At 55.0% G+C, this 26917-nt stretch overlaps 1 protein-coding gene across 11 annotated transcripts in view; it reads left to right on the top strand.

Annotated features, from left to right (window-relative positions):
• DMBT1 (deleted in malignant brain tumors 1) overlaps positions 1-26917 on the top strand; it is a 93650-nt gene that overhangs the window by 26582 nt on the left and 40151 nt on the right. For 8 of the 11 annotated variants that reach the window (XM_053909996.1, XM_053909994.1, XM_053909995.1 and 5 more), the window contains 14 exons: positions 224-250; positions 2871-3194; positions 5712-6035; positions 6841-6870; positions 7492-7518; positions 10146-10469; positions 12987-13310; positions 14116-14145; positions 14767-14793; positions 17421-17744; positions 20262-20585; positions 21385-21414; positions 22036-22062; positions 24690-25013. In XM_053909996.1, the coding sequence (XP_053765971.1) occupies positions 224-250; positions 2871-3194; positions 5712-6035; positions 6841-6870; positions 7492-7518; positions 10146-10469; positions 12987-13310; positions 14116-14145; positions 14767-14793; positions 17421-17744; positions 20262-20585; positions 21385-21414; positions 22036-22062; positions 24690-25013 (2466 nt within the window). The remainder of the gene's footprint in view (positions 1-223; positions 251-2870; positions 3195-5711; positions 6036-6840; positions 6871-7491; positions 7519-10145; positions 10470-12986; positions 13311-14115; positions 14146-14766; positions 14794-17420; positions 17745-20261; positions 20586-21384; positions 21415-22035; positions 22063-24689; positions 25014-26917) is intronic. The other 3 variants (XM_053909991.1, XM_053909992.1, XM_053909993.1) reach the window with 3 other exon arrangements.

Here is a 26917-nt window from a genome sequence, read left to right on the forward strand (position 1 = left end):
CCTTGCACATGGCACCACCTTGTTGCCGTTGTGCTGGACATTACGGGGGGATTTTGGCTCTTGGCAGCCTCTCGGCAGAGACCCCTTTCTCCTCTATCCGGCAGAACTCCTCAGATATCACCACCATTGGTCCCACCTAATAGTCACTTGAGCCAACCTTGATTGACTCCCCCTCCATTCTAATTCTACTTTTTTGTTTCTGTCTCTCTCTCTGTCTCTCCAGATTGGTGGTATACAAGTCCTTCCTACAGTAAGCATCCTTGATTTCCTGCCGAAAGATTATCATCAACACCATAACCAACTGGCGTGGGTTAAATTCCTCCATGTGGGATCAGCTTCCGCCCTAACCAGCGTATTCAGTGTGGGGCGTTCTGTGTCCCCACAAGAATTATGATTTCCTGCCCCCTACCGGTTGTGGGATCTACTAGTCAGGATGCTTATGTTCGCAAGTGACAGGAAGCCAGCTCCACCTGTCTCATGCTAGGAGAGAGTCAGTGACTCCCATAATGGGGACATTAGTGGTGGGTGGGTCAAGCTTCAGGAACAACGGAATATAAAAGTCCCAGAACCGCCTGCTCATAGTATTTGTCTTAGCACCATTTTCTCTTATGTGCCAGGGCTTCACTATGGCTGTGCTTTGTGCACACGAGGGGCCGATGCCAGTGCCAGGTCCCCGTGCCACCAGGAGAAGGACTCTGTTTGTCACCCATTCTGTGGCTGACATGTCCTGGGAGGCCTCTGATACCTGCTTGGGAAGAGATGAGTCACCAGAACCATGTGCATGGGCTCTGATTCCCGGGTCAGGGTCCCCATGGCCACCGTCTATACCTCCAGAGACAGGGACAAGATGTGATACTAGGGCCTCCTTGACCCTCATGGACAGGGGTCTTGGCCACTTGACTTCATAGGAGCGATGGTGTCTGTACCTACAACTCAGGGCAAGCGGTTTCTGACCCAAAGAAGCTCTTCCCTGTCAGAGCTTTGTTCTGTCCCAAGTGCTCTGTGCTGAATGCTGCCCACATTTGCCCAGTCCAGGCACAGAAGCTTGCCTCTCCCAGGGCTGTCAGGCCATGTCGCGCTCTACTCTGGAGCTGGCCTCCGGTTTCAGGTCCGGTTCTGTGCTGACAGTGCAGTGTCCGTGGGGCAACTGAGAGGGACTCGATTGCCCCTACAGCCTGGTAGCTCGTCTTCCGTAGGGACCGTAGGGGTGTCTGCTCCTGCTTCTTTCAGTCCTACAGTAGGACGGGGATGATGGTCTGTGTGACTCAGGACTGTAGCAAATGGCCAAATAGTGCTTGCTTTTCTGCTCTTTGGGTCTCTGGGCATAACCGCTACCCCACAATTCTCCAGCCTAATGTCTAGAGTCTGGAGTTTTGAGGATAGTCAGAGCAGTGCCACCAGCACAGTATCTACTTCCAGAAATGTTCATGCCCCTGATGAAGATTCCATGCCGTTACCATTCACACCCAATCCCATTTCTCTCCGGTCATCACCTGTCTGCCTTCTATCAATATGGATTTATTTACTCTGGCATTTTCGTATGAATGGATTCGGTGCATATGTGGCCCTTTGTGGCTGGCTTCTTTCAATGGCAGACTCTCTCAAGGTTCACCATGATGGCACACGTACACAGTGGCCCCATGAATCCCTAGCCTTTTTTTTTTTTTAAACCATTCATCGGTTGAAGGCCATGTTGATTAATTGAATCTTTTGACTCATTTGAATAGGCTTTCCGTGACTGCTGTGTACAATTTTGATATTTGAACAGCTGTTTACAGATCTCCTGGGTATATACCTGGGGTAGAATGTGTGGGTCAAGTGATGACGTTATGTTTCTCTCTTGTGGAAGCACTGAACTGTTTGCCACAGTAGCCACACCAATGTAGGGTGCCATTAGCTGTGTCTGGAAGTTGTGCTTTCTCTACATCCTCAACGACACGACTTCTTCTGTCCCTTTCATTGTAGTCATCTGTCTGTGGATAGGATTTGCCTTTTCCTAACGGCTGCAGAAGCGGTCGTCTTCTCATGGGTTTGTTGCATGTGTCCATCTTGGTTGGAGACCAGAGCTCTCATTGAACGCATGCCTGGAAGAATGAGAACCAGCAATGGTCATGCCCCAGCCCAGCTCACAGGGTGCAAAGGGCTGGGTCCAGGTGAGCCCGATCACTCATGAGCTGTGCTGTCGTGCTGAACGTGGCAAATGACCTTCCTGCCGGCAGACCTAATGCTGCCATGTTGTGTTTCTTTCCTGCCACCCACAGGTCCGGGCTGCTGTGCGTGTGCACAGCTCAGAGTCAGTGATCGTTAGTCCTGCCCACTGGTATGATATTCAGAGGGCTCACGGACTGTTTCAGATTGAGTACAAGCTCGGGGCTTAAGAGCGACACGAGTCAGTGGTCAGCATAAAGGAACCTTCACAAGAACCCTCAGGCCCAGTAGTAGGGTGCACGACATAGGACGGTCAGGGGAAGGTGGGGTGGAGTCTGTAAGCACTAGGTCTAGGACAGTTTCTTGATGGTGGCTGGGTAGGAACTCTGGGCTTGATGTAGGTGCTTGGGTTGGTCATCGAGGTAGGGAGGCAGGCGGCTGGCTTTCACCCTTCGCCCCTGCTTCCCATGACCAGTCAGCAATCCCAATGCTGACATCGTGGGCCACCAAACTGTGCACATGCGTAAACCTCATGACCCTCCGGGGTATCTGAATAGCCCCTCAATGGTGAACAATGGTGAGCAAGCTTCAGAGAGTCCTGTGCTGGGCAACCTTAACCTGCATGCAGAAGTCATGGTCCCTGAAGTAATTCTTGTCCACTGAGACCCGGGGGCTTTTCCTCCGGGGAGGAAGAGAAAGATAATTTTCGTGTCTCCTGCTAGGGAACGAAACAGGTTTGTCCCTGAGGCTGGTGAATGGAAGTGACCAGTGTCAGGGCCGCGTGGAGGTCCTGTACCGAGGCTCCTGGGGCACCGTGTGTGACGACAGCTGGGACACCAATGACGCCGACGTGGTGTGCAGGCAGCTGGGCTGTGGCCGGGCCATGTCGGCCCCGGGAAGTGCCCGCTTTGGTGAGGGCTCAGGGCCCATTGTCCTGGACGACGTGCGCTGCTCCGGGCAAGAGCCCTACCTGTGGCGCTGCCCCCACAACGGCTGGAACTCGCACAACTGTCGCCATGGGGAGGACGCCAGTGTCATCTGCTCAGGTGAACTTCAAAACTCTCATGGCGATTACTGAGAACCGACACACTCCTTTCTCCAGGGTCCCCACCCGACCTCTCCTGGATATCTGTGTCTCTAGGTCTCCTGGGCGCAGCTGTCCCCTGAAGTGCCACAGAGGTGGACCGCAGGGGCGGCTGCCCTCTTTCTGTGGACAGAAATTGCTTGGGATTATCAGTGACACTGTGGGTGACAAGGTGCATTCACCTTTCAGTGGGCAGCCAAAATGACCCCCTGCTTGTCAGCTGGATCATCTGCTCAGTCCACACCTGATTTCCTAGGGCCCTTTTCTCAAGGCGCACCTTTTGGGAATGTGGTTGAAAGACGAGCCACCTTCACTCCTTTGTGGCCCTATGCTTCGGGGTCCTCCATGAAGCCAACCTAGGGAGCAGGATTGCAGTCTAGATTGCGCATCTGGGGCGACAGTGATAGTAGTGGAGAAGGGGATCGATGTAGGGAATGGCTGGTGAGTGGCACATGGAACACTGATGAGCCACCGAGGACCCCGGGGCCTGAGCTTGGCCCCCTGCAGAAAGCCTGTGAAACCTTGTCAAGGCTGAGCGCATAGCACCTGGGATGGGAGGCTTGGGATCTTCCTAGCATAACTGTTCAACCCATTCTAGCTGTTTCCACGTGGCGTGGATGCAGTGGTTCTGAGGGTGTTCGTGGGCCTGCTGGTGGCATTCCGACTGCCGGAAAGCCAGTCCTCAGGCCCAGCAAGGCAAGCAATGGCAGTGGGGCATAGGGTGGGGCTCCCAGAGGACTGAGAGATTCATGGAGGGCCCTTGCTGTGTCTGCCCAAGGACACGTGGAGTCATCTGCTTGTGAGATTAGGCTGGTTTCTTCAACCTTTGATCCAGTTGGAGCACCTGTGTGCTTTTGTGTCTGCCTTGAGGTTTTTTCTATTACAGCCGTTCACCCCAACGTACGGTTCGCCCGGGTGAGTGTCAGGTGACCCCACTGGGAATGTCTCTTTTCACGGTTCCCATCCTTCTTCTCAGCGCTCGGGGGAAGCACCGCTCTTGGTCGAAATTATGGGTATCCCGTGTTTCTGCTTGTCAGTTAGTCACGACAGTGGCTCTTAAAGAGACCTGGAGCTCTAAGAGGCCCGTCTGGCCATCGGCCCAGGAGGTTTCGTGTAGTTGTTTCAGGCTGTCCCAGGAGACAGCTGCGTGCAGGTTCAGGGAACTGGCCTCTGTGTTTGGATTTCAGCTGTAATGCAATCTGGGCCGACACGTTGGGTGGAACAATGGACACGGATGACCACTGCCCTTCTCCTGAAGGGACCTCAGAGCATGCTGGATTCTCTCCATCGCTCGCCGTTTGGAACGCCCTCAGATTCATCTGTGTCCCGTGCATATGTCCAAAGCAGATGAACAGTGCCCTGGGGGTGAAAGTGTAGCAAGTGATGGTGTGTTACAGGCACTAGGATATCTGACTCATTTCAGGTTGACCCAGCACCACTCAGACATGCATACCTCAGGGTGGGCAGGATGCAAAGGCCCTGTGAGGGAGACAGTGACATGCCAGGTTTCGAGATGGATGTGGACGGACCAGGTGGTCCTCCCGCAGAGCCTTCATCCCAACAGGGCTGGCCGAGCAGCAGGCCTGTGCAGCAAGGTGACAATTGCAGGTGTCAGTGGTCAAGAGGCCCGCCACACACTCTTTTCGAAGACTCCTTCCCGAGATGTCTACCTCCCGCTCTTCCCTCTGTCACGATTTCTGGACACCCGGGCCCCCGGTCTACCCACCTATAAGACCAACAGGGAATAAATATTCCTATCCAAGTCCCTGGCTCACTCTCCTTCTACGTAAAGTTTGGTTATGGAAGTCACAGGAGGGGACTCGGGGTGTGTCTTTGCTCTCTTTGCCGCAACCTCTGTGTGTGTTTGGTAGCAGAAAGAGGTGACTCTCAGATCCCAGGTCTGGAGGTAGGCGGATAGCCCCCTGACTCCAGTGGGATCGATGTTCAGTGCTGACCGTTCTGCAGGAGGTTAACGTAACGCTTGGAGATCTGTCCAATCTCCTGAGACCTCCCTCATGGCTCGCAGGCCGTGGAGCATATAGCCTTGGGAAGAAGGGGGCCCATGTGCTAGTATTACACCTTTCTTGCCACGTTGCAGGCAGGTCCTGGGGCTCTGCCTGAACCCAGGCAGGACCCTACAAGGGCCAACAAGCTGCCCCACAGGGCAGCGGTCTCGGCCTGACAGCGATGGCTGGAAGATGCCCTCGTGAGCATGCCCAGCGTGGATGGGGGTTGTCTTCCTACTCACATGCATTGCATCATAGCGTCCTTTCCCGCATCGTGGCATCCTTTGGACAGGTCTGTCTAGGTGTCTCAGCTCTTAGGGTGCGTGGGCTGAAGATTCAGCTCTTGGCATGTTCGAAGGGGAACGGTGCCCGGGGAAGACTGGCCGTGAGCAAGCTTTTGAGTCTGGACCAAGCCTTAAGCCTTTGGCCAGAAGATGGACATGGACAGTGGGTTTTGTTCTTTGTCTTTCTAGGGAACGAGGCAAGTTTGTCCCTGAGGCTGGTGAATGGAGGTGACCGGTGTCAGGGCCGCGTGGAAGTCCTGTCCCAAGGCTCCTGGGGCACCGTGTGTGACGACGACTGGGACATCAATGACGCCAACGTGGTGTGCAGGCAACTGGGCTGTGGCTGGGCCGTGTCGGCCCCGGGAAGTGCCCGCTTTGGTCAGGGCTCAGGGCCCATTGTCCTGGACAACGTGCGCTGCTCCGGGCAAGAGTCCTACCTGTGGCGCTGCCCCCACAACGGCTGGAACTCGCACAACTGTGGCCATAGTGAGGACGCCAGTGTCATCTGTTCAGGTGAGCCTCTTGTCGTTGGGAGTTTCTCTTGCTGTTGGCTAGGGAAGAGAGACGTCATGTTCTGATCCGATCGTTGGAAGCTACCTATATACCATCCCTGTCTTCCTCACGTCTCCTCAACTCTCCTCCAGTGTCAGTGTCAGTGTCAGTGTCAGTTTTTGTCAGGCTGGCAGGTGTGGAGATGGTAAAGTAGGACACGTGCCAAACTGCCAGTCCCCGCGAAGCCGTTACTGGCCCTCCTGCAACATTGCAGGTGGCGGCGAGTGATCGGCCTGCTGAATGGGGGTCTCTCGCGGGGATCCCAGGGCTAGGATTGCAGACCAACCTGTATGTGTGTGGCTACGGCCGCGGCGGGTTTGGGGTCCTGAGCCCCTGACTGCATGTCCCCCGCTGGAGGGGTGACGCCCGGTCCGTGCGGCGGGTCTGTGGTGCGAGGGGCCAGCTGCTTCTGCGATGACTGCCAGACAAACCTTGTCATGAGCCCTGCTTAGGCCTGAAAGATCAGCCGTGGCATGTTGGCGGGAGCTGGACTCCTCGGTGTTGCTGCCATGGTGAGCGGCTGAAAGCTCAAGGCACACGTTTGGTTTGTGTGCCTTGGAGCCAGTCACCTTGACATGGGAAATCATGTTCTTGGTGTGCCTGGCCCTTTGAAGAGGGTCGTCCTTCCAGGGTGTGGATGTCACGGGCCCTACCCTCCGTGGCCGGGGACCAGCGTCGATGGCATCTGACCCGCTCAGATCCTTCCCCCTTGCGTCCGGTTGGGGCAGCTCTGTGCGGTGTCTCACGTGCTCTTGTCTCTTCCCAGCTGCCCAGTCCCAGCCCACGACCGCACCAGGTGAGTTCTGCTGCCTCTTGACTCCTGAGCATCTATCTCCTCTTGTAAGCCAGCCCTGGCCCCAAACTTTACATCTAAGGGGGACTCCGGAGCTTTTCTCTCTCCTGGGCCTTCCTTGGTCCCTCTCGGTTATGTAGACACTTCCAGTTGAACAGCCCACAACACACGGACTGTCCTTACTGGCTCAGAGAAATAAGAGTCCTCTGGGTACACCGTCCTCACTAAGACCTTAGATGACAGAGAAGGCTGTCTCGGGAACATTTCTGCTGGATTGCATTGCCTGGACCAAATGCTCCACGTGTTGGGAGAATAGAGACGTTTTCACGTCCTACTCCCCGTGTGGAGCCTACGTGATGCGTTTCCCAACGACAGGGTCATAACGGCACGGCAATTACCCTTGCACATGGCACCACCTCGTTGCCGTTGTGCTGGACATTCGACGGTGGGATTTTGGCTCTTGGCAGCCTCTCGGCAGAGACCCCTTTCTCCTCTATCCGGCAGAACTCCTCAGATATCACCACCATTGGTCCCACCTAATAGTCACTTGAGCCAACCTGGATTGACTCCACCTCCTTTCTAATTCTACTTTTTGTTTCTGTCTCTCTCTCTGTGTCTCTCCAGATTGGTGGTATACAAGTCCTTCCTACGGTAAGCATCCTTGATTTCCTGCCGAAAGATTATCATCAACACCATAACCAAGTGGCGTGGGTGAAATTCCTAAATGTGGGTTCGGCTTCCGCCCTAACCAGCGTATTCAGTGTGGGGCGGTCTGTTTCCCCACAAGAATTATGATTTCCTGCCACCTACCGGTTGTGGGATCTACTAGTCAGGATGCTTTTGTTCGCAATTGACCGGAACCCAGCTCCACCTGTCTTACGCTAGGAGAGCATATGACATATGCTAATGTCCATAATGAGGACATTAGTGGTGGGTGGGTCTAGCTTCAGGAACAACGGGATGTACAAGTCCCAGGACCGCCTGCTCACAGTGTTTGTCTTAGCACCATTTTCTCTTATGTGCTCGGGCCCACTATGGCTGTGCATTGTGCACATGAGGGGCCGATGCCAGTGCCAGGTCCCCGTGCCACCAGGAGAAGGACTCTGTTTGTCACCCATTGTCTGGTTGACATGTCCTGGGAGGCCTCTGATACCTGCTTGGGAAGAGATGAGTCACCGGAACCATGTGCATGGGCTCTGATTCCCGGGTCAGGGTCCCCATGGCCACCGTCTATACCTCCAGAGACAGGGACAAGATGTGATACTAGGGCCTCCTTGACCCTCATGGACAGGGGTCTTGGCCACTTGACTTCATAGGAGCGATGGTGTCTGTACCTACAACTCAGGGCAAGCGGTTTCTGACCCAAAGAAGCTCTTCCCTGTCAGAGCTTTGTTCTGTCCCAAGTGCTCTGTGCTGAATGCTGCCCACATTTGCCCAGTCCAGGCACAGAAGCTTGCCTCTCCCAGGGCTGTCAGGCCATGTCGCGCTCTACTCTGGAGCTGGCCTCCGGTTTCAGGTCCGGTTCTGTGCTGACAGTGCAGTGTCCGTGGGGCAACTGAGAGGGACTCGATTGCCCCTACAGCCTGGTAGCTCGTCTTCCGTAGGGACCGTAGGGGTGTCTGCTCCTGCTTCTTTCAGTCCTACAGTAGGACGGGGATGATGGTCTGTGTGACTCAGGACTGTAGCAAATGGCCAAATAGTGCTTGCTTTTCTGCTCTTTGGGTCTCTGGGCATAACCGCTACCCCACAATTCTCCAGCCTAATGTCTAGAGTCTGGAGTTTTGAGGATAGTCAGAGCAGTGCCACCAGCACAGTATCTACTTCCAGAATTGTTCATGCCCCTGATGGAGATTCCATGCCGTTACCATTCACACCCAATCCCATTTCTCTCCGGTCATCACCTGTCTGCCTTCTATCAATATGGATTTATTTACTCTGGCATTTTCGTATGAATGGATTCGGTGCATATGTGGCCCTTTGTGGCTGGCTTCTTTCAATGGCAGACTCTCTCAAGGTTCACCACGATGGCACACGTACACAGTGGCCCCATGAATCCCTAGCCTTTTTTTTTTTTTAAACCATTCATCGGTTGAAGGCCATGTTGATTAATTGAATCTTTTGACTCATTTGAATAGGCTTTCCGTGACTGCTGTGTACAATTTTGATATTTGAACAGCTGTTTACAGATCTCCTGGGTATATACCTGGGGTAGAATGTGTGGGTCAAGTGATGACGTTATGTTTCTCTCTTGTGGAAGCACTGAACTGTTTGCCACAGTAGCCACACCAATGTAGGGTGCCATTAGCTGTGTCTGGAAGTTGTGCTTTCTCTACATCCTCAACGACACGACTTCTTCTGTCCCTTTCATTGTAGTCATCTGTCTGTGGATAGGATTTGCCTTTTCCTAACGGCTGCAGAAGCGGTCGTCTTCTCATGGGTTTGTTGCATGTGTCCATCTTGTTTGGAGACCAGAGCTCTCATTGAACGCATGCCTGGAAGAATGAGAACCAGCAATGGTCATGCCCCAGCCCAGCTCACAGGGTGCAAAGGGCTGGGTCCAGGTGAGCCCGATCACTCATGAGCTGTGCTGTCGTGCTGAACGTGGCAAATGACCTTCCTGCCGGCAGACCTAATGCTGCCATGTTGTGTTTCTTTCTTGCCACCCACAGGTCCGGGCTGCTGTGCGTGTGCACAGCTCAGAGTCAGTGATCGTTAGTCCTGCCCACTGGTATGATATTCAGAGGGCTCACGGACTGTTTCAGATTGAGTACAAGCTCGGGGCTTAAGAGCGACACGAGTCAGTGGTCAGCATAAAGGAACCTTCACAAGAACCCTCAGGCCCAGTAGTAGGGTGCACGACATAGGACGGTCAGGGGAAGGTGGGGTGGAGTCTGTAAGCACTAGGTCTAGGACAGTTTCTTGATGGTGGCTGGGTAGGAACTCTGGGCTTGATGTAGGTGCTTGGGTTGGTCATCGAGGTAGGGAGGCAGGCGGCTGGCTTTCACCCTTCGCCCCTGCTTCCCATGACCAGTCAGCAATCCCAATGCTGACATCGTGGGCCACCAAACTGTGCACATGCGTAAACCTCATGACCCTCCGGGGTATCTGAATAGCCCCTCAATGGTGAACAATGGTGAGCAAGCTTCAGAGAGTCCTGTGCTGGGCAACCTTAACCTGCATGCAGAAGTCATGGTCCCTGAAGTAATTCTTGTCCACTGAGACCCGGGGGCTTTTCCTCCGGGGAGGAAGAGAAAGATAATTTTCGTGTCTCCTGCTAGGGAACGAAACAGGTTTGTCCCTGAGGCTGGTGAATGGAAGTGACCAGTGTCAGGGCCGCGTGGAGGTCCTGTACCGAGGCTCCTGGGGCACCGTGTGTGACGACAGCTGGGACACCAATGACGCCGACGTGGTATGCAGGCAGCTGGGCTGTGGCCGGGCCATGTCGGCCCCGGGAAGTGCCCGCTTTGGTGAGGGCTCAGGGCCCATTGTCCTGGACGACGTGCGCTGCTCCGGGCAAGAGCCCTACCTGTGGCGCTGCCCCCACAACGGCTGGAACTCGCACAACTGTCGCCATGGGGAGGACGCCAGTGTCATCTGCTCAGGTGAACTTCAAAACTCTCATGGCGATTACTGAGAACCGACACACTCCTTTCTCCAGGGTCCCCACCCGACCTCTCCTGGATATCTGTGTCTCTAGGTCTCCTGGGCGCAGCTGTCCCCTGAAGTGCCACAGAGGTGGACCGCAGGGGCGGCTGCCCTCTTTCTGTGGACAGAAATTGCTTGGGATTATCAGTGACACTGTGGGTGACAAGGTGCATTCACCTTTCAGTGGGCAGCCAAAATGACCCCCTGCTTGTCAGCTGGATCATCTGCTCAGTCCACACCTGATTTCCTAGGGCCCTTTTCTCAAGGCGCACCTTTTGGGAATGTGGTTGAAAGACGAGCCACCTTCACTCCTTTGTGGCCCTATGCTTCGGGGTCCTCCATGAAGCCAACCTAGGGAGCAGGATTGCAGTCTAGATTGCGCATCTGGGGCGACAGTGATAGTAGTGGAGAAGGGGATCGATGTAGGGAATGGCTGGTGAGTGGCACATGGAACACTGATGAGCCACCGAGGACCCCGGGGCCTGAGCTTGGCCCCCTGCAGAAAGCCTGTGAAACCTTGTCAAGGCTGAGCGCATAGCACCTGGGATGGGAGGCTTGGGATCTTCCTAGCATAACTGTTCAACCCATTCTAGCTGTTTCCACGTGGCGTGGATGCAGTGGTTCTGAGGGTGTTCGTGGGCCTGCTGGTGGCATTCCGACTGCCGGAAAGCCAGTCCTCAGGCCCAGCAAGGCAAGCAATGGCAGTGGGGCATAGGGTGGGGCTCCCAGAGGACTGAGAGATTCATGGAGGGCCCTTGCTGTGTCTGCCCAAGGACACGTGGAGTCATCTGCTTGTGAGATTAGGCTGGTTTCTTCAACCTTTGATCCAGTTGGAGCACCTGTGTGCTTTTGTGTCTGCCTTGAGGTTTTTTCTATTACAGCCGTTCACCCCAACGTACGGTTCGCCCGGGTGAGTGTCAGGTGACCCCACTGGGAATGTCTCTTTTCACGGTTCCCATCCTTCTTCTCAGCGCTCGGGGGAAGCACCGCTCTTGGTCGAAATTATGGGTATCCCGTGTTTCTGCTTGTCAGTTAGTCACGACAGTGGCTCTTAAAGAGACCTGGAGCTCTAAGAGGCCCGTCTGGCCATCGGCCCAGGAGGTTTCGTGTAGTTGTTTCAGGCTGTCCCAGGAGACAGCTGCGTGCAGGTTCAGGGAACTGGCCTCTGTGTTTGGATTTCAGCTGTAATGCAATCTGGGCCGACACGTTGGGTGGAACAATGGACACGGATGACCACTGCCCTTCTCCTGAAGGGACCTCAGAGCATGCTGGATTCTCTCCATCGCTCGCCGTTTGGAACGCCCTCAGATTCATCTGTGTCCCGTGCATATGTCCAAAGCAGATGAACAGTGCCCTGGGGGTGAAAGTGTAGCAAGTGATGGTGTGTTACAGGCACTAGGATATCTGACTCATTTCAGGTTGACCCAGCACCACTCAGACATGCATACCTCAGGGTGGGCAGGATGCAAAGGCCCTGTGAGGGAGACAGTGACATGCCAGGTTTCGAGATGGATGTGGACGGACCAGGTGGTCCTCCCGCAGAGCCTTCATCCCAACAGGGCTGGCCGAGCAGCAGGCCTGTGCAGCAAGGTGACAATTGCAGGTGTCAGTGGTCAAGAGGCCCGCCACACACTCTTTTCGAAGACTCCTTCCCGAGATGTCTACCTCTCGCTCTTCCCTCTGTCACGATTTCTGGACACCCGGGCCCCCGGTCTACCCACCTATAAGACCAACAGGGAATAAATATTCCTATCCAAGTCCCTGGCTCACTCTCCTTCTACGTAAAGTTTGGTTATGGAAGTCACAGGAGGGGACTCGGGGTGTGTCTTTGCTCTCTTTGCCGCAACCTCTGTGTGTGTTTGGTAGCAGAAAGAGGTGACTCTCAGATCCCAGGTCTGGAGGTAGGCGGATAGCCCCCTGACTCCAGTGGGATCGATGTTCAGTGCTGACCGTTCTGCAGGAGGTTAACGTAACGCTTGGAGATCTGTCCAATCTCCTGAGACCTCCCTCATGGCTCGCAGGCCGTGGAGCATATAGCCTTGGGAAGAAGGGGGCCCATGTGCTAGTATTACACCTTTCTTGCCACGTTGCAGGCAGGTCCTGGGGCTCTGCCTGAACCCAGGCAGGACCCTACAAGGGCCAACAAGCTGCCCCACAGGGCAGCGGTCTCGGCCTGACAGCGATGGCTGGAAGATGCCCTCGTGAGCATGCCCAGCGTGGATGGGGGTTGTCTTCCTACTCACGTGCATTGCATCATAGCGTCCTTTCCCGCATCGTGGCATCCTTTGGACAGGTCTGTCTAGGTGTCTCAGCTCTTAGGGTGCGTGGGCTGAAGATTCAGCTCTTGGCATGTTCGAAGGGGAACGGTGCCCGGGGAAGACTGGCCGTGAGCAAGCTTTTGAGTCTGGACCAAGCCTTAAGCCTTTGGCCAGAAGATGGACATGGACAGTGGGTTTTGTTCTTTGTCTTTCTAGGGAACGAGGCAAGTTTGTCCCTGAGGCTGGTGAATGGAGGTGACCGGTGTCAGGGCCGCGTGGAAGTCCTGTCCCAAGGCTCCTGGGGCACCGTGTGTGACGACGACTGGGACATCAATGACGCCAACGTGGTGTGCAGGCAACTGGGCTGTGGCTGGGCCGTGTCGGCCCCGGGAAGTGCCCGCTTTGGTCAGGGCTCAGGGCCCATTGTCCTGGACAACGTGCGCTGCTCCGGGCAAGAGTCCTACCTGTGGCGCTGCCCCCACAACGGCTGGAACTCGCACAACTGTGGCCATAGTGAGGACGCCAGTGTCATCTGTTCAGGTGAGCCTCTTGTCGTTGGGAGTTTCTCTTGCTGTTGGCTAGGGAAGAGAGACGTCATGTTCTGATCCGATCGTTGGAAGCTACCTATATACCATCCCTGTCTTCCTCACGTCTCCTCAACTCTCCTCCAGTGTCAGTGTCAGTGTCAGTGTCAGTTTTTGTCAGGCTGGCAGGTGTGGAGATGGTAAAGTAGGACACGTGCCAAACTGCCAGTCCCCGCGAAGCCGTTACTGGCCCTCCTGCAACATTGCAGGTGGCGGCGAGTGATCGGCCTGCTGAATGGGGGTCTCTCGCGGGGATCCCAGGGCTAGGATTGCAGACCAACCTGTATGTGTGTGGCTACGGCCGCGGCGGGTTTGGGGTCCTGAGCCCCTGACTGCATGTCCCCCGCTGGAGGGGTGACGCCCGGTCCGTGCGGCGGGTCTGTGGTGCGAGGGGCCAGCTGCTTCTGCGATGACTGCCAGACAAACCTTGTCATGAGCCCTGCTTAGGCCTGAAAGATCAGCCGTGGCATGTTGGCGGGAGCTGGACTCCTCGGTGTTGCTGCCATGGTGAGCGGCTGAAAGCTCAAGGCACACGTTTGGTTTGTGTGCCTTGGAGCCAGTCACCTTGACATGGGAAATCATGTTCTTGGTGTGCCTGGCCCTTTGAAGAGGGTCGTCCTTCCAGGGTGTGGATGTCACGGGCCCTACCCTCCGTGGCCGGGGACCAGCGTCGATGGCATCTGACCCGCTCAGATCCTTCCCCCTTGCGTCCGGTTGGGGCAGCTCTGTGCGGTGTCTCACGTGCTCTTGTCTCTTCCCAGCTGCCCAGTCCCAGCCCACGACCGCACCAGGTGAGTTCTGCTGCCTCTTGACTCCTGAGCATCTATCTCCTCTTGTAAGCCAGCCCTGGCCCCAAACTTTACATCTAAGGGGGACTCCGGAGCTTTTCTCTCTCCTGGGCCTTCCTTGGTCCCTCTCGGTTATGTAGACACTTCCAGTTGAACAGCCCACAACACACGGACTGTCCTTACTGGCTCAGAGAAATAAGAGTCCTCTGGGTACACCGTCCTCACTAAGACCTTAGATGACAGAGAAGGCTGTCTCGGGAACATTTCTGCTGGATTGCATTGCCTGGACCAAATGCTCCACGTGTTGGGAGAATAGAGACGTTTTCACGTCCTACTCCCCGTGTGGAGCCTACGTGATGCGTTTCCCAACGACAGGGTCATAACGGCACGGCAATTACCCTTGCACATGGCACCACCTCGTTGCCGTTGTGCTGGACATTCGACGGTGGGATTTTGGCTCTTGGCAGCCTCTCGGCAGAGACCCCTTTCTCCTCTATCCGGCAGAACTCCTCAGATATCACCACCATTGGTCCCACCTAATAGTCACTTGAGCCAACCTGGATTGACTCCACCTCCTTTCTAATTCTACTTTTTGTTTCTGTCTCTCTCTCTGTGTCTCTCCAGATTGGTGGTATACAAGTCCTTCCTACGGTAAGCATCCTTGATTTCCTGCCGAAAGATTATCATCAACACCATAACCAAGTGGCGTGGGTGAAATTCCTAAATGTGGGTTCGGCTTCCGCCCTAACCAGCGTATTCAGTGTGGGGCGTTCTGTTTCCCCACAAGAATTATGATTTCCTGCCACCTACCGGTTGTGGGATCTACTAGTCAGGATGCTTTTGTTCGCAATTGACCGGAACCCAGCTCCACCTGTCTTACGCTAGGAGAGCATATGACATATGCTAATGTCCATAATGAGGACATTAGTGGTGGGTGGGTCTAGCTTCAGGAACAACGGGATGTACAAGTCCCAGGACCGCCTGCTCACAGTGTTTGTCTTAGCACCATTTTCTCTTATGTGCTCGGGCCCACTATGGCTGTGCATTGTGCACATGAGGGGCCGATGCCAGTGCCAGGTCCCCGTGCCACCAGGAGAAGGACTCTGTTTGTCACCCATTGTCTGGTTGACATGTCCTGGGAGGCCTCTGATACCTGCTTGGGAAGAGATGAGTCACCGGAACCATGTGCATGGGCTCTGATTCCCGGGTCAGGGTCCCCATGGCCACCGTCTATACCTCCAGAGACAGGGACAAGATGTGATACTAGGGCCTCCTTGACCCTCATGGACAGGGGTCTTGGCCACTTGACTTCATAGGAGCGATGGTGTCTGTACCTACAACTCAGGGCAAGCGGTTTCTGACCCAAAGAAGCTCTTCCCTGTCAGAGCTTTGTTCTGTCCCAAGTGCTCTGTGCTGAATGCTGCCCACATTTGCCCAGTCCAGGCACAGAAGCTTGCCTCTCCCAGGGCTGTCAGGCCATGTCGCGCTCTACTCTGGAGCTGGCCTCCGGTTTCAGGTCCGGTTCTGTGCTGACAGTGCAGTGTCCGTGGGGCAACTGAGAGGGACTCGATTGCCCCTACAGCCTGGTAGCTCGTCTTCCGTAGGGACCGTAGGGGTGTCTGCTCCTGCTTCTTTCAGTCCTACAGTAGGACGGGGATGATGGTCTGTGTGACTCAGGACTGTAGCAAATGGCCAAATAGTGCTTGCTTTTCTGCTCTTTGGGTCTCTGGGCATAACCGCTACCCCACAATTCTCCAGCCTAATGTCTAGAGTCTGGAGTTTTGAGGATAGTCAGAGCAGTGCCACCAGCACAGTATCTACTTCCAGAATTGTTCATGCCCCTGATGGAGATTCCATGCCGTTACCATTCACACCCAATCCCATTTCTCTCCGGTCATCACCTGTCTGCCTTCTATCAATATGGATTTATTTACTCTGGCATTTTCGTATGAATGGATTCGGTGCATATGTGGCCCTTTGTGGCTGGCTTCTTTCAATGGCAGACTCTCTCAAGGTTCACCACGATGGCACACGTACACAGTGGCCCCATGAATCCCTAGCCTTTTTTTTTTTTTAAACCATTCATCGGTTGAAGGCCATGTTGATTAATTGAATCTTTTGACTCATTTGAATAGGCTTTCCGTGACTGCTGTGTACAATTTTGATATTTGAACAGCTGTTTACAGATCTCCTGGGTATATACCTGGGGTAGAATGTGTGGGTCAAGTGATGACGTTATGTTTCTCTCTTGTGGAAGCACTGAACTGTTTGCCACAGTAGCCACACCAATGTAGGGTGCCATTAGCTGTGTCTGGAAGTTGTGCTTTCTCTACATCCTCAACGACACGACTTCTTCTGTCCCTTTCATTGTAGTCATCTGTCTGTGGATAGGATTTGCCTTTTCCTAACGGCTGCAGAAGCGGTCGTCTTCTCATGGGTTTGTTGCATGTGTCCATCTTGTTTGGAGACCAGAGCTCTCATTGAACGCATGCCTGGAAGAATGAGAACCAGCAATGGTCATGCCCCAGCCCAGCTCACAGGGTGCAAAGGGCTGGGTCCAGGTGAGCCCGATCACTCATGAGCTGTGCTGTCGTGCTGAACGTGGCAAATGACCTTCCTGCCGGCAGACCTAATGCTGCCATGTTGTGTTTCTTTCTTGCCACCCACAGGTCCGGGCTGCTGTGCGTGTGCACAGCTCAGAGTCAGTGATCGTTAGTCCTGCCCACTGGTATGATATTCAGAGGGCTCACGGACTGTTTCAGATTGAGTACAAGCTCGGGGCTTAAGAGCGACACGAGTCAGTGGTCAGCATAAAGGAACCTTCACAAGAACCCTCAGGCCCAGTAGTAGGGTGCACGACATAGGACGGTCAGGGGAAGGTGGGGTGGAGTCTGTAAGCACTAGGTCTAGGACAGTTTCTTGATGGTGGCTGGGTAGGAACTCTGGGCTTGATGTAGGTGCTTGGGTTGGTCATCGAGGTAGGGAGGCAGGCGGCTGGCTTTCACCCTTCGCCCCTGCTTCCCATGACCAGTCAGCAATCCCAATGCTGACATCGTGGGCCACCAAACTGTGCACATGCGTAAACCTCATGACCCTCCGGGGTATCTGAATAGCCCCTCAATGGTGAACAATGGTGAGCAAGCTTCAGAGAGTCCTGTGCTGGGCAACCTTAACCTGCATGCAGAAGTCATGGTCCCTGAAGTAATTCTTGTCCACTGAGACCCGGGGGCTTTTCCTCCGGGGAGGAAGAGAAAGATAATTTTCGTGTCTCCTGCTAGGGAACGAAACAGGTTTGTCCCTGAGGCTGGTGAATGGAAGTGACCAGTGTCAGGGCCGCGTGGAGGTCCTGTACCGAGGCTCCTGGGGCACCGTGTGTGACGACAGCTGGGACACCAATGACGCCGACGTGGTATGCAGGCAGCTGGGCTGTGGCCGGGCCATGTCGGCCCCGGGAAGTGCCCGCTTTGGTGAGGGCTCAGGGCCCATTGTCCTGGACGACGTGCGCTGCTCCGGGCAAGAGCCCTACCTGTGGCGCTGCCCCCACAACGGCTGGAACTCGCACAACTGTCGCCATGGGGAGGACGCCAGTGTCATCTGCTCAGGTGAACTTCAAAACTCTCATGGCGATTACTGAGAACCGACACACTCCTTTCTCCAGGGTCCCCACCCGACCTCTCCTGGATATCTGTGTCTCTAGGTCTCCTGGGCGCAGCTGTCCCCTGAAGTGCCACAGAGGTGGACCGCAGGGGCGGCTGCCCTCTTTCTGTGGACAGAAATTGCTTGGGATTATCAGTGACACTGTGGGTGACAAGGTGCATTCACCTTTCAGTGGGCAGCCAAAATGACCCCCTGCTTGTCAGCTGGATCATCTGCTCAGTCCACACCTGATTTCCTAGGGCCCTTTTCTCAAGGCGCACCTTTTGGGAATGTGGTTGAAAGACGAGCCACCTTCACTCCTTTGTGGCCCTATGCTTCGGGGTCCTCCATGAAGCCAACCTAGGGAGCAGGATTGCAGTCTAGATTGCGCATCTGGGGCGACAGTGATAGTAGTGGAGAAGGGGATCGATGTAGGGAATGGCTGGTGAGTGGCACATGGAACACTGATGAGCCACCGAGGACCCCGGGGCCTGAGCTTGGCCCCCTGCAGAAAGCCTGTGAAACCTTGTCAAGGCTGAGCGCATAGCACCTGGGATGGGAGGCTTGGGATCTTCCTAGCATAACTGTTCAACCCATTCTAGCTGTTTCCACGTGGCGTGGATGCAGTGGTTCTGAGGGTGTTCGTGGGCCTGCTGGTGGCATTCCGACTGCCGGAAAGCCAGTCCTCAGGCCCAGCAAGGCAAGCAATGGCAGTGGGGCATAGGGTGGGGCTCCCAGAGGACTGAGAGATTCATGGAGGGCCCTTGCTGTGTCTGCCCAAGGACACGTGGAGTCATCTGCTTGTGAGATTAGGCTGGTTTCTTCAACCTTTGATCCAGTTGGAGCACCTGTGTGCTTTTGTGTCTGCCTTGAGGTTTTTTCTATTACAGCCGTTCACCCCAACGTACGGTTCGCCCGGGTGAGTGTCAGGTGACCCCACTGGGAATGTCTCTTTTCACGGTTCCCATCCTTCTTCTCAGCGCTCGGGGGAAGCACCGCTCTTGGTCGAAATTATGGGTATCCCGTGTTTCTGCTTGTCAGTTAGTCACCACAGTGGCTCTTAAAGAGACCTGGAGCTCTAAGAGGCCCGTCTGGCCATCGGCCCAGGAGGTTTCGTGTAGTTGTTTCAGGCTGTCCCAGGAGACAGCTGCGTGCAGGTTCAGGGAACTGGCCTCTGTGTTTGGATTTCAGCTGTAATGCAATCTGGGCCGACACGTTGGGTGGAACAATGGACACGGATGACCACTGCCCTTCTCCTGAAGGGACCTCAGAGCATGCTGGATTCTCTCCATCGCTCGCCGTTTGGAACGCCCTCAGATTCATCTGTGTCCCGTGCATATGTCCAAAGCAGATGAACAGTGCCCTGGGGGTGAAAGTGTAGCAAGTGATGGTGTGTTACAGGCACTAGGATATCTGACTCATTTCAGGTTGACCCAGCACCACTCAGACATGCATACCTCAGGGTGGGCAGGATGCAAAGGCCCTGTGAGGGAGACAGTGACATGCCAGGTTTCGAGATGGATGTGGACGGACCAGGTGGTCCTCCCGCAGAGCCTTCATCCCAACAGGGCTGGCCGAGCAGCAGGCCTGTGCAGCAAGGTGACAACTGCAGGTGTCAGTGGTCAAGAGGCCCGCCACACACTCTTTTCGAAGACTCCTTCCCGAGATGTCTACCTCCCGCTCTTCCCTCTGTCACGATTTCTGGACACCCGGGCCCCCGGTCTACCCACCTATAAGACCAACAGGGAATAAATATTCCTATCCAAGTCCCTGGCTCACTCTCCTTCTACGTAAAGTTTGGTTATGGAAGTCACAGGAGGGGACTCGGGGTGTGTCTTTGCTCTCTTTGCCGCAACCTCTGTGTGTGTTTGGTAGCAGAAAGAGGTGACTCTCAGATCCCAGGTCTGGAGGTAGGCGGATAGCCCCCTGACTCCAGTGGGATCGATGTTCAGTGCTGACCGTTCTGCAGGAGGTTAACGTAACGCTTGGAGATCTGTCCAATCTCCTGAGACCTCCCTCATGGCTCGCAGGCCGTGGAGCATATAGCCTTGGGAAGAAGGGGGCCCATGTGCTAGTATTACACCTTTCTTGCCACGTTGCAGGCAGGTCCTGGGGCTCTGCCTGAACCCAGGCAGGACCCTACAAGGGCCAACAAGCTGCCCCACAGGGCAGCGGTCTCGGCCTGACAGCGATGGCTGGAAGATGCCCTCGTGAGCATGCCCAGCGTGGATGGGGGTTGTCTTCCTACTCACATGCATTGCATCATAGCGTCCTTTCCCGCATCGTGGCATCCTTTGGACAGGTCTGTCTAGGTGTCTCAGCTCTTAGGGTGCGTGGGCTGAAGATTCAGCTCTTGGCATGTTCGAAGGGGAACGGTGCCCGGGGAAGACTGGCCGTGAGCAAGCTTTTGAGTCTGGACCAAGCCTTAAGCCTTTGGCCAGAAGATGGACATGGACAGTGGGTTTTGTTCTTTGTCTTTCTAGGGAACGAGGCAAGTTTGTCCCTGAGGCTGGTGAATGGAGGTGACCGGTGTCAGGGCCGCGTGGAAGTCCTGTCCCAAGGCTCCTGGGGCACCGTGTGTGACGACGACTGGGACATCAATGACGCCAACGTGGTGTGCAGGCAACTGGGCTGTGGCTGGGCCGTGTCGGCCCCGGGAAGTGCCCGCTTTGGTCAGGGCTCAGGGCCCATTGTCCTGGACAACGTGCGCTGCTCCGGGCAAGAGTCCTACCTGTGGCGCTGCCCCCACAACGGCTGGAACTCGCACAACTGTGGCCATAGTGAGGACGCCAGTGTCATCTGTTCAGGTGAGCCTCTTGTCGTTGGGAGTTTCTCTTGCTGTTGGCTAGGGAAGAGAGACGTCATGTTCTGATCCGATCGTTGGAAGCTACCTATATACCATCCCTGTCTTCCTCACGTCTCCTCAACTCTCCTCCAGTGTCAGTGTCAGTGTCAGTTTTTGTCAGGCTGGCAGGTGTGGAGATGGTAAAGTAGGACACGTGCCAAACTGCCAGTCCCCGCGAAGCCGTTACTGGCCCTCCTGCAACATTGCAGGTGGCGGCGAGTGATCGGCCTGCTGAATGGGGGTCTCTCGCGGGGATCCCAGGGCTAGGATTGCAGACCAACCTGTATGTGTGTGGCTACGGCCGCGGCGGGTTTGGGGTCCTGAGCCCCTGACTGCATGTCCCCCGCTGGAGGGGTGACGCCCGGTCCGTGCGGCGGGTCTGTGGTGCGAGGGGCCAGCTGCTTCTGCGATGACTGCCAGACAAACCTTGTCATGAGCCCTGCTTAGGCCTGAAAGATCAGCCGTGGCATGTTGGCGGGAGCTGGACTCCTCGGTGTTGCTGCCATGGTGAGCGGCTGAAAGCTCAAGGCACACGTGTGGTTTGTGTGCCTTGGAGCCAGTCACCTTGACATGGGAAATCATGTTCTTGGTGTGCCTGGCCCTTTGAAGAGGGTCGTCCTTCCAGGGTGTGGATGTCACGGGCCCTACCCTCCGTGGCCGGGGACCAGCGTCGATGGCATCTGACCCGCTCAGATCCTTCCCCCTTGCGTCCGGTTGGGGCAGCTCTGTGCGGTGTCTCACGTGCTCTTGTCTCTTCCCAGCTGCCCAGTCCCAGCCCACGACCGCACCAGGTGAGTTCTGCTGCCTCTTGACTCCTGAGCATCTATCTCCTCTTGTAAGCCAGCCCTGGCCCCAAACTTTACATCTAAGGGGGACTCCGGAGCTTTTCTCTCTCCTGGGCCTTCCTTGGTCCCTCTCGGTTATGTAGACACTTCCAGTTGAACAGCCCACAACACACGGACTGTCCTTACTGGCTCAGAGAAATAAGAGTCCTCTGGGTACACCGTCCTCACTAAGACCTTAGATGACAGAGAAGGCTGTCTCGGGAACATTTCTGCTGGATTGCATTGCCTGGACCAAATGCTCCACGTGTTGGGAGAATAGAGACGTTTTCACGTCCTACTCCCCGTGTGGAGCCTACGTGATGCGTTTCCCAACAAAAGTGTCATGACGGTACGGCAGTTACCCTTGCACATGGCACCGCCTCGTTGCCGTTGTGCTGGACATTCGACGGTGGGATTTTGCCTCTTGGCAGCCTCTCGGCAGAGACCCCTTTCTCCTCTATCCGGCAGAACTCCTCAGATATCACCACCATTGGTCCCACCTAATAGTCACTTGAGCCAACCTGGATTGACTCCACCTCCTTTCTAATTCTACTTTTTGTTTCTGTCTCTCTCTCTGTGTCTCTCCAGATTGGTGGTATACAAGTCCTTCCTACGGTAAGCATCCTTGATTTCCTGCCGAAAGATTATCATCAACACCATAACCAAGTGGCGTGGGTGAAATTCCTAAATGTGGGTTCGGCTTCCGCCCTAACCAGCGTATTCAGTGTGGGGCGTTCTGTTTCCCCACAAGAATTATGATTTCCTGCCACCTACCGGTTGTGGGATCTACTAGTCAGGATGCTTTTGTTCGCAATTGACCGGAACCCAGCTCCACCTGTCTTACGCTAGGAGAGCATATGACATATGCTAATGTCCATAATGAGGACATTAGTGGTGGGTGGGTCTAGCTTCAGGAACAACGGGATGTACAAGTCCCAGGACCGCCTGCTCACAGTGTTTGTCTTAGCACCATTTTCTCTTATGTGCTCGGGCCCACTATGGCTGTGCATTGTGCACATGAGGGGCCGATGCCAGTGCCAGGTCCCCGTGCCACCAGGAGAAGGACTCTGTTTGTCACCCATTGTCTGGTTGACATGTCCTGGGAGGCCTCTGATACCTGCTTGGGAAGAGATGAGTCACCGGAACCATGTGCATGGGCTCTGATTCCCGGGTCAGGGTCCCCATGGCCACCGTCTATACCTCCAGAGACAGGGACAAGATGTGATACTAGGGCCTCCTTGACCCTCATGGACAGGGGTCTTGGCCACTTGACTTCATAGGAGCGATGGTGTCTGTACCTACAACTCAGGGCAAGCGGTTTCTGACCCAAAGAAGCTCTTCCCTGTCAGAGCTTTGTTCTGTCCCAAGTGCTCTGTGCTGAATGCTGCCCACATTTGCCCAGTCCAGGCACAGAAGCTTGCCTCTCCCAGGGCTGTCAGGCCATGTCGCGCTCTACTCTGGAGCTGGCCTCCGGTTTCAGGTCCGGTTCTGTGCTGACAGTGCAGTGTCCGTGGGGCAACTGAGAGGGACTCGATTGCCCCTACAGCCTGGTAGCTCGTCTTCCGTAGGGACCGTAGGGGTGTCTGCTCCTGCTTCTTTCAGTCCTACAGTAGGACGGGGATGATGGTCTGTGTGACTCAGGACTGTAGCAAATGGCCAAATAGTGCTTGCTTTTCTGCTCTTTGGGTCTCTGGGCATAACCGCTACCCCACAATTCTCCAGCCTAATGTCTAGAGTCTGGAGTTTTGAGGATAGTCAGAGCAGTGCCACCAGCACAGTATCTACTTCCAGAATTGTTCATGCCCCTGATGGAGATTCCATGCCGTTACCATTCACACCCAATCCCATTTCTCTCCGGTCATCACCTGTCTGCCTTCTATCAATATGGATTTATTTACTCTGGCATTTTCGTATGAATGGATTCGGTGCATATGTGGCCCTTTGTGGCTGGCTTCTTTCAATGGCAGACTCTCTCAAGGTTCACCACGATGGCACACGTACACAGTGGCCCCATGAATCCCTAGCCTTTTTTTTTTTTTAAACCATTCATCGGTTGAAGGCCATGTTGATTAATTGAATCTTTTGACTCATTTGAATAGGCTTTCCGTGACTGCTGTGTACAATTTTGATATTTGAACAGCTGTTTACAGATCTCCTGGGTATATACCTGGGGTAGAATGTGTGGGTCAAGTGATGACGTTATGTTTCTCTCTTGTGGAAGCACTGAACTGTTTGCCACAGTAGCCACACCAATGTAGGGTGCCATTAGCTGTGTCTGGAAGTTGTGCTTTCTCTACATCCTCAACGACACGACTTCTTCTGTCCCTTTCATTGTAGTCATCTGTCTGTGGATAGGATTTGCCTTTTCCTAACGGCTGCGGAAGCGGTCGTCTTCTCATGGGTTTGTTGCATGTGTCCATCTTGTTTGGAGACCAGAGCTCTCATTGAACGCATGCCTGGAAGAATGAGAACCAGCAATGGTCATGCCCCAGCCCAGCTCACAGGGTGCAAAGGGCTGGGTCCAGGTGAGCCCGATCACTCATGAGCTGTGCTGTCGTGCTGAACGTGGCAAATGACCTTCCTGCCGGCAGACCTAATGCTGCCATGTTGTGTTTCTTTTCTGCCACCCACAGGTCCGGGCTGCTGTGCGTGTGCACAGCTCAGAGTCAGTGATCGTTAGTCCTGCCCACTGGTATGATATTCAGAGGGCTCACGGACTGTTTCAGATTGAGTACAAGCTCGGGGCTTAAGAGCGACACGAGTCAGTGGTCAGCATAAAGGAACCTTCACAAGAACCCTCAGGCCCAGTAGTAGGGTGCACGACATAGGACGGTCAGGGGAAGGTGGGGTGGAGTCTGTAAGCACTAGGTCTAGGACAGTTTCTTGATGGTGGCTGGGTAGGAACTCTGGGCTTGATGTAGGTGCTTGGGTTGGTCATCGAGGTAGGGAGGCAGGCGGCTGGCTTTCACCCTTCGCCCCTGCTTCCCATGACCAGTCAGCAATCCCAATGCTGACATCGTGGGCCACCAAACTGTGCACATGCGTAAACCTCATGACCCTCCGGGGTATCTGAATAGCCCCTCAATGGTGAACAATGGTGAGCAAGCTTCAGAGAGTCCTGTGCTGGGCAACCTTAACCTGCATGCAGAAGTCATGGTCCCTGAAGTAATTCTTGTCCACTGAGACCCTGGGGCTTTTCCTCCGGGGAGGAAGAGAAAGATAATTTTCGTGTCTCCTGCTAGGGAACGAAACAGGTTTGTCCCTGAGGCTGGTGAATGGAAGTGACCAGTGTCGGGGCCGCGTGGAGGTCCTGTACCGAGGCTCCTGGGGCACCGTGTGTGACGACAGCTGGGACACCAATGACGCCGACGTGGTGTGCAGGCAGCTGAGCTGTGGCCGGGCCGTGTCGGCCCCGGGAAGTGCCCGCTTTGGTGAGGGCTCAGGGCCCATTGTCCTGGACGACGTGCGCTGCTCCGGGCAAGAGCCCTACCTGTGGCGCTGCCCCCACAACGGCTGGAACTCGCACAACTGTCGCCATGGGGAGGACGCCAGTGTCATCTGCTCAGGTGAACTTCAAAACTCTCATGGCGATTACTGAGAACCGACACACTCCTTTCTCCAGGGTCCCCACCCGACCTCTCCTGGATATCTGTGTCTCTAGGTCTCCTGGGCGCAGCTGTCCCCTGAAGTGCCACAGAGGTGGACCGCAGGGGCGGCTGCCCTCTTTCTGTGGACAGAAATTGCTTGGGATTATCAGTGACACTGTGGGTGACAAGGTGCATTCACCTTTCAGTGGGCAGCCAAAATGACCCCCTGCTTGTCAGCTGGATCATCTGCTCAGTCCACACCTGATTTCCTAGGGCCCTTTTCTCAAGGCGCACCTTTTGGGAATGTGGTTGAAAGACGAGCCACCTTCACTCCTTTGTGGCCCTATGCTTCGGGGTCCTCCATGAAGCCAACCTAGGGAGCAGGATTGCAGTCTAGATTGCGCATCTGGGGCGACAGTGATAGTAGTGGAGAAGGGGATCGATGTAGGGAATGGCTGGTGAGTGGCACATGGAACACTGATGAGCCACCGAGGACCCCGGGGCCTGAGCTTGGCCCCCTGCAGAAAGCCTGTGAAACCTTGTCAAGGCTGAGCGCATAGCACCTGGGATGGGAGGCTTGGGATCTTCCTAGCATAACTGTTCAACCCATTCTAGCTGTTTCCACGTGGCGTGGATGCAGTGGTTCTGAGGGTGTTCGTGGGCCTGCTGGTGGCATTCCGACTGCCGGAAAGCCAGTCCTCAGGCCCAGCAAGGCAAGCAATGGCAGTGGGGCATAGGGTGGGGCTCCCAGAGGACTGAGAGATTCATGGAGGGCCCTTGCTGTGTCTGCCCAAGGACACGTGGAGTCATCTGCTTGTGAGATTAGGCTGGTTTCTTCAACCTTTGATCCAGTTGGAGCACCTGTGTGCTTTTGTGTCTGCCTTGAGGTTTTTTCTATTACAGCCGTTCACCCCAACGTACGGTTCGCCCGGGTGAGTGTCAGGTGACCCCACTGGGAATGTGTCTTTTCACGGTTCCCATCCTTCTTCTCAGCGCTCGGGGGAAGCACCGCTCTTGGTCGAAATTATGGGTATCCCGTGTTTCTGCTTGTCAGTTAGTCACGACAGTGGCTCTTAAAGAGACCTGGAGCTCTAAGAGGCCCGTCTGGCCATCGGCCCAGGAGGTTTCGTGTAGTTGTTTCAGGCTGTCCCAGGAGACAGCTGCGTGCAGGTTCAGGGAACTGGCCTCTGTGTTTGGATTTCAGCTGTAATGCAATCTGGGCCGACACGTTGGGTGGAACAATGGACACGGATGACCACTGCCCTTCTCCTGAAGGGACCTCAGAGCATGCTGGATTCTCTCCATCGCTCGCCGTTTGGAACGCCCTCAGATTCATCTGTGTCCCGTGCATATGTCCAAAGCAGATGAACAGTGCCCTGGGGGTGAAAGTGTAGCAAGTGATGGTGTGTTACAGGCACTAGGATATCTGACTCATTTCAGGTTGACCCAGCACCACTCAGACATGCATACCTCAGGGTGGGCAGGATGCAAAGGCCCTGTGAGGGAGACAGTGACATGCCAGGTTTCGAGATGGATGTGGACGGACCAGGTGGTCCTCCCGCAGAGCCTTCATCCCAACAGGGCTGGCCGAGCAGCAGGCCTGTGCAGCAAGGTGACAATTGCAGGTGTCAGTGGTCAAGAGGCCCGCCACACACTCTTTTCGAAGACTCCTTCCCGAGATGTCTACCTCCCGCTCTTCCCTCTGTCACGATTTCTGGACACCCGGGCCCCCGGTCTACCCACCTATAAGACCAACAGGGAATAAATATTCCTATCCAAGTCCCTGGCTCACTCTCCTTCTACGTAAAGTTTGGTTATGGAAGTCACAGGAGGGGACTCGGGGTGTGTCTTTGCTCTCTTTGCCGCAACCTCTGTGTGTGTTT

The sequence above is a fragment of the Panthera pardus genome, unplaced genomic scaffold (assembly GCF_024362965.1).
Source record: "Panthera pardus isolate Hobbes unplaced genomic scaffold, ASM2436296v1 HiC_scaffold_22, whole genome shotgun sequence".
Lineage (NCBI taxonomy): Eukaryota > Metazoa > Chordata > Mammalia > Carnivora > Felidae > Panthera > Panthera pardus.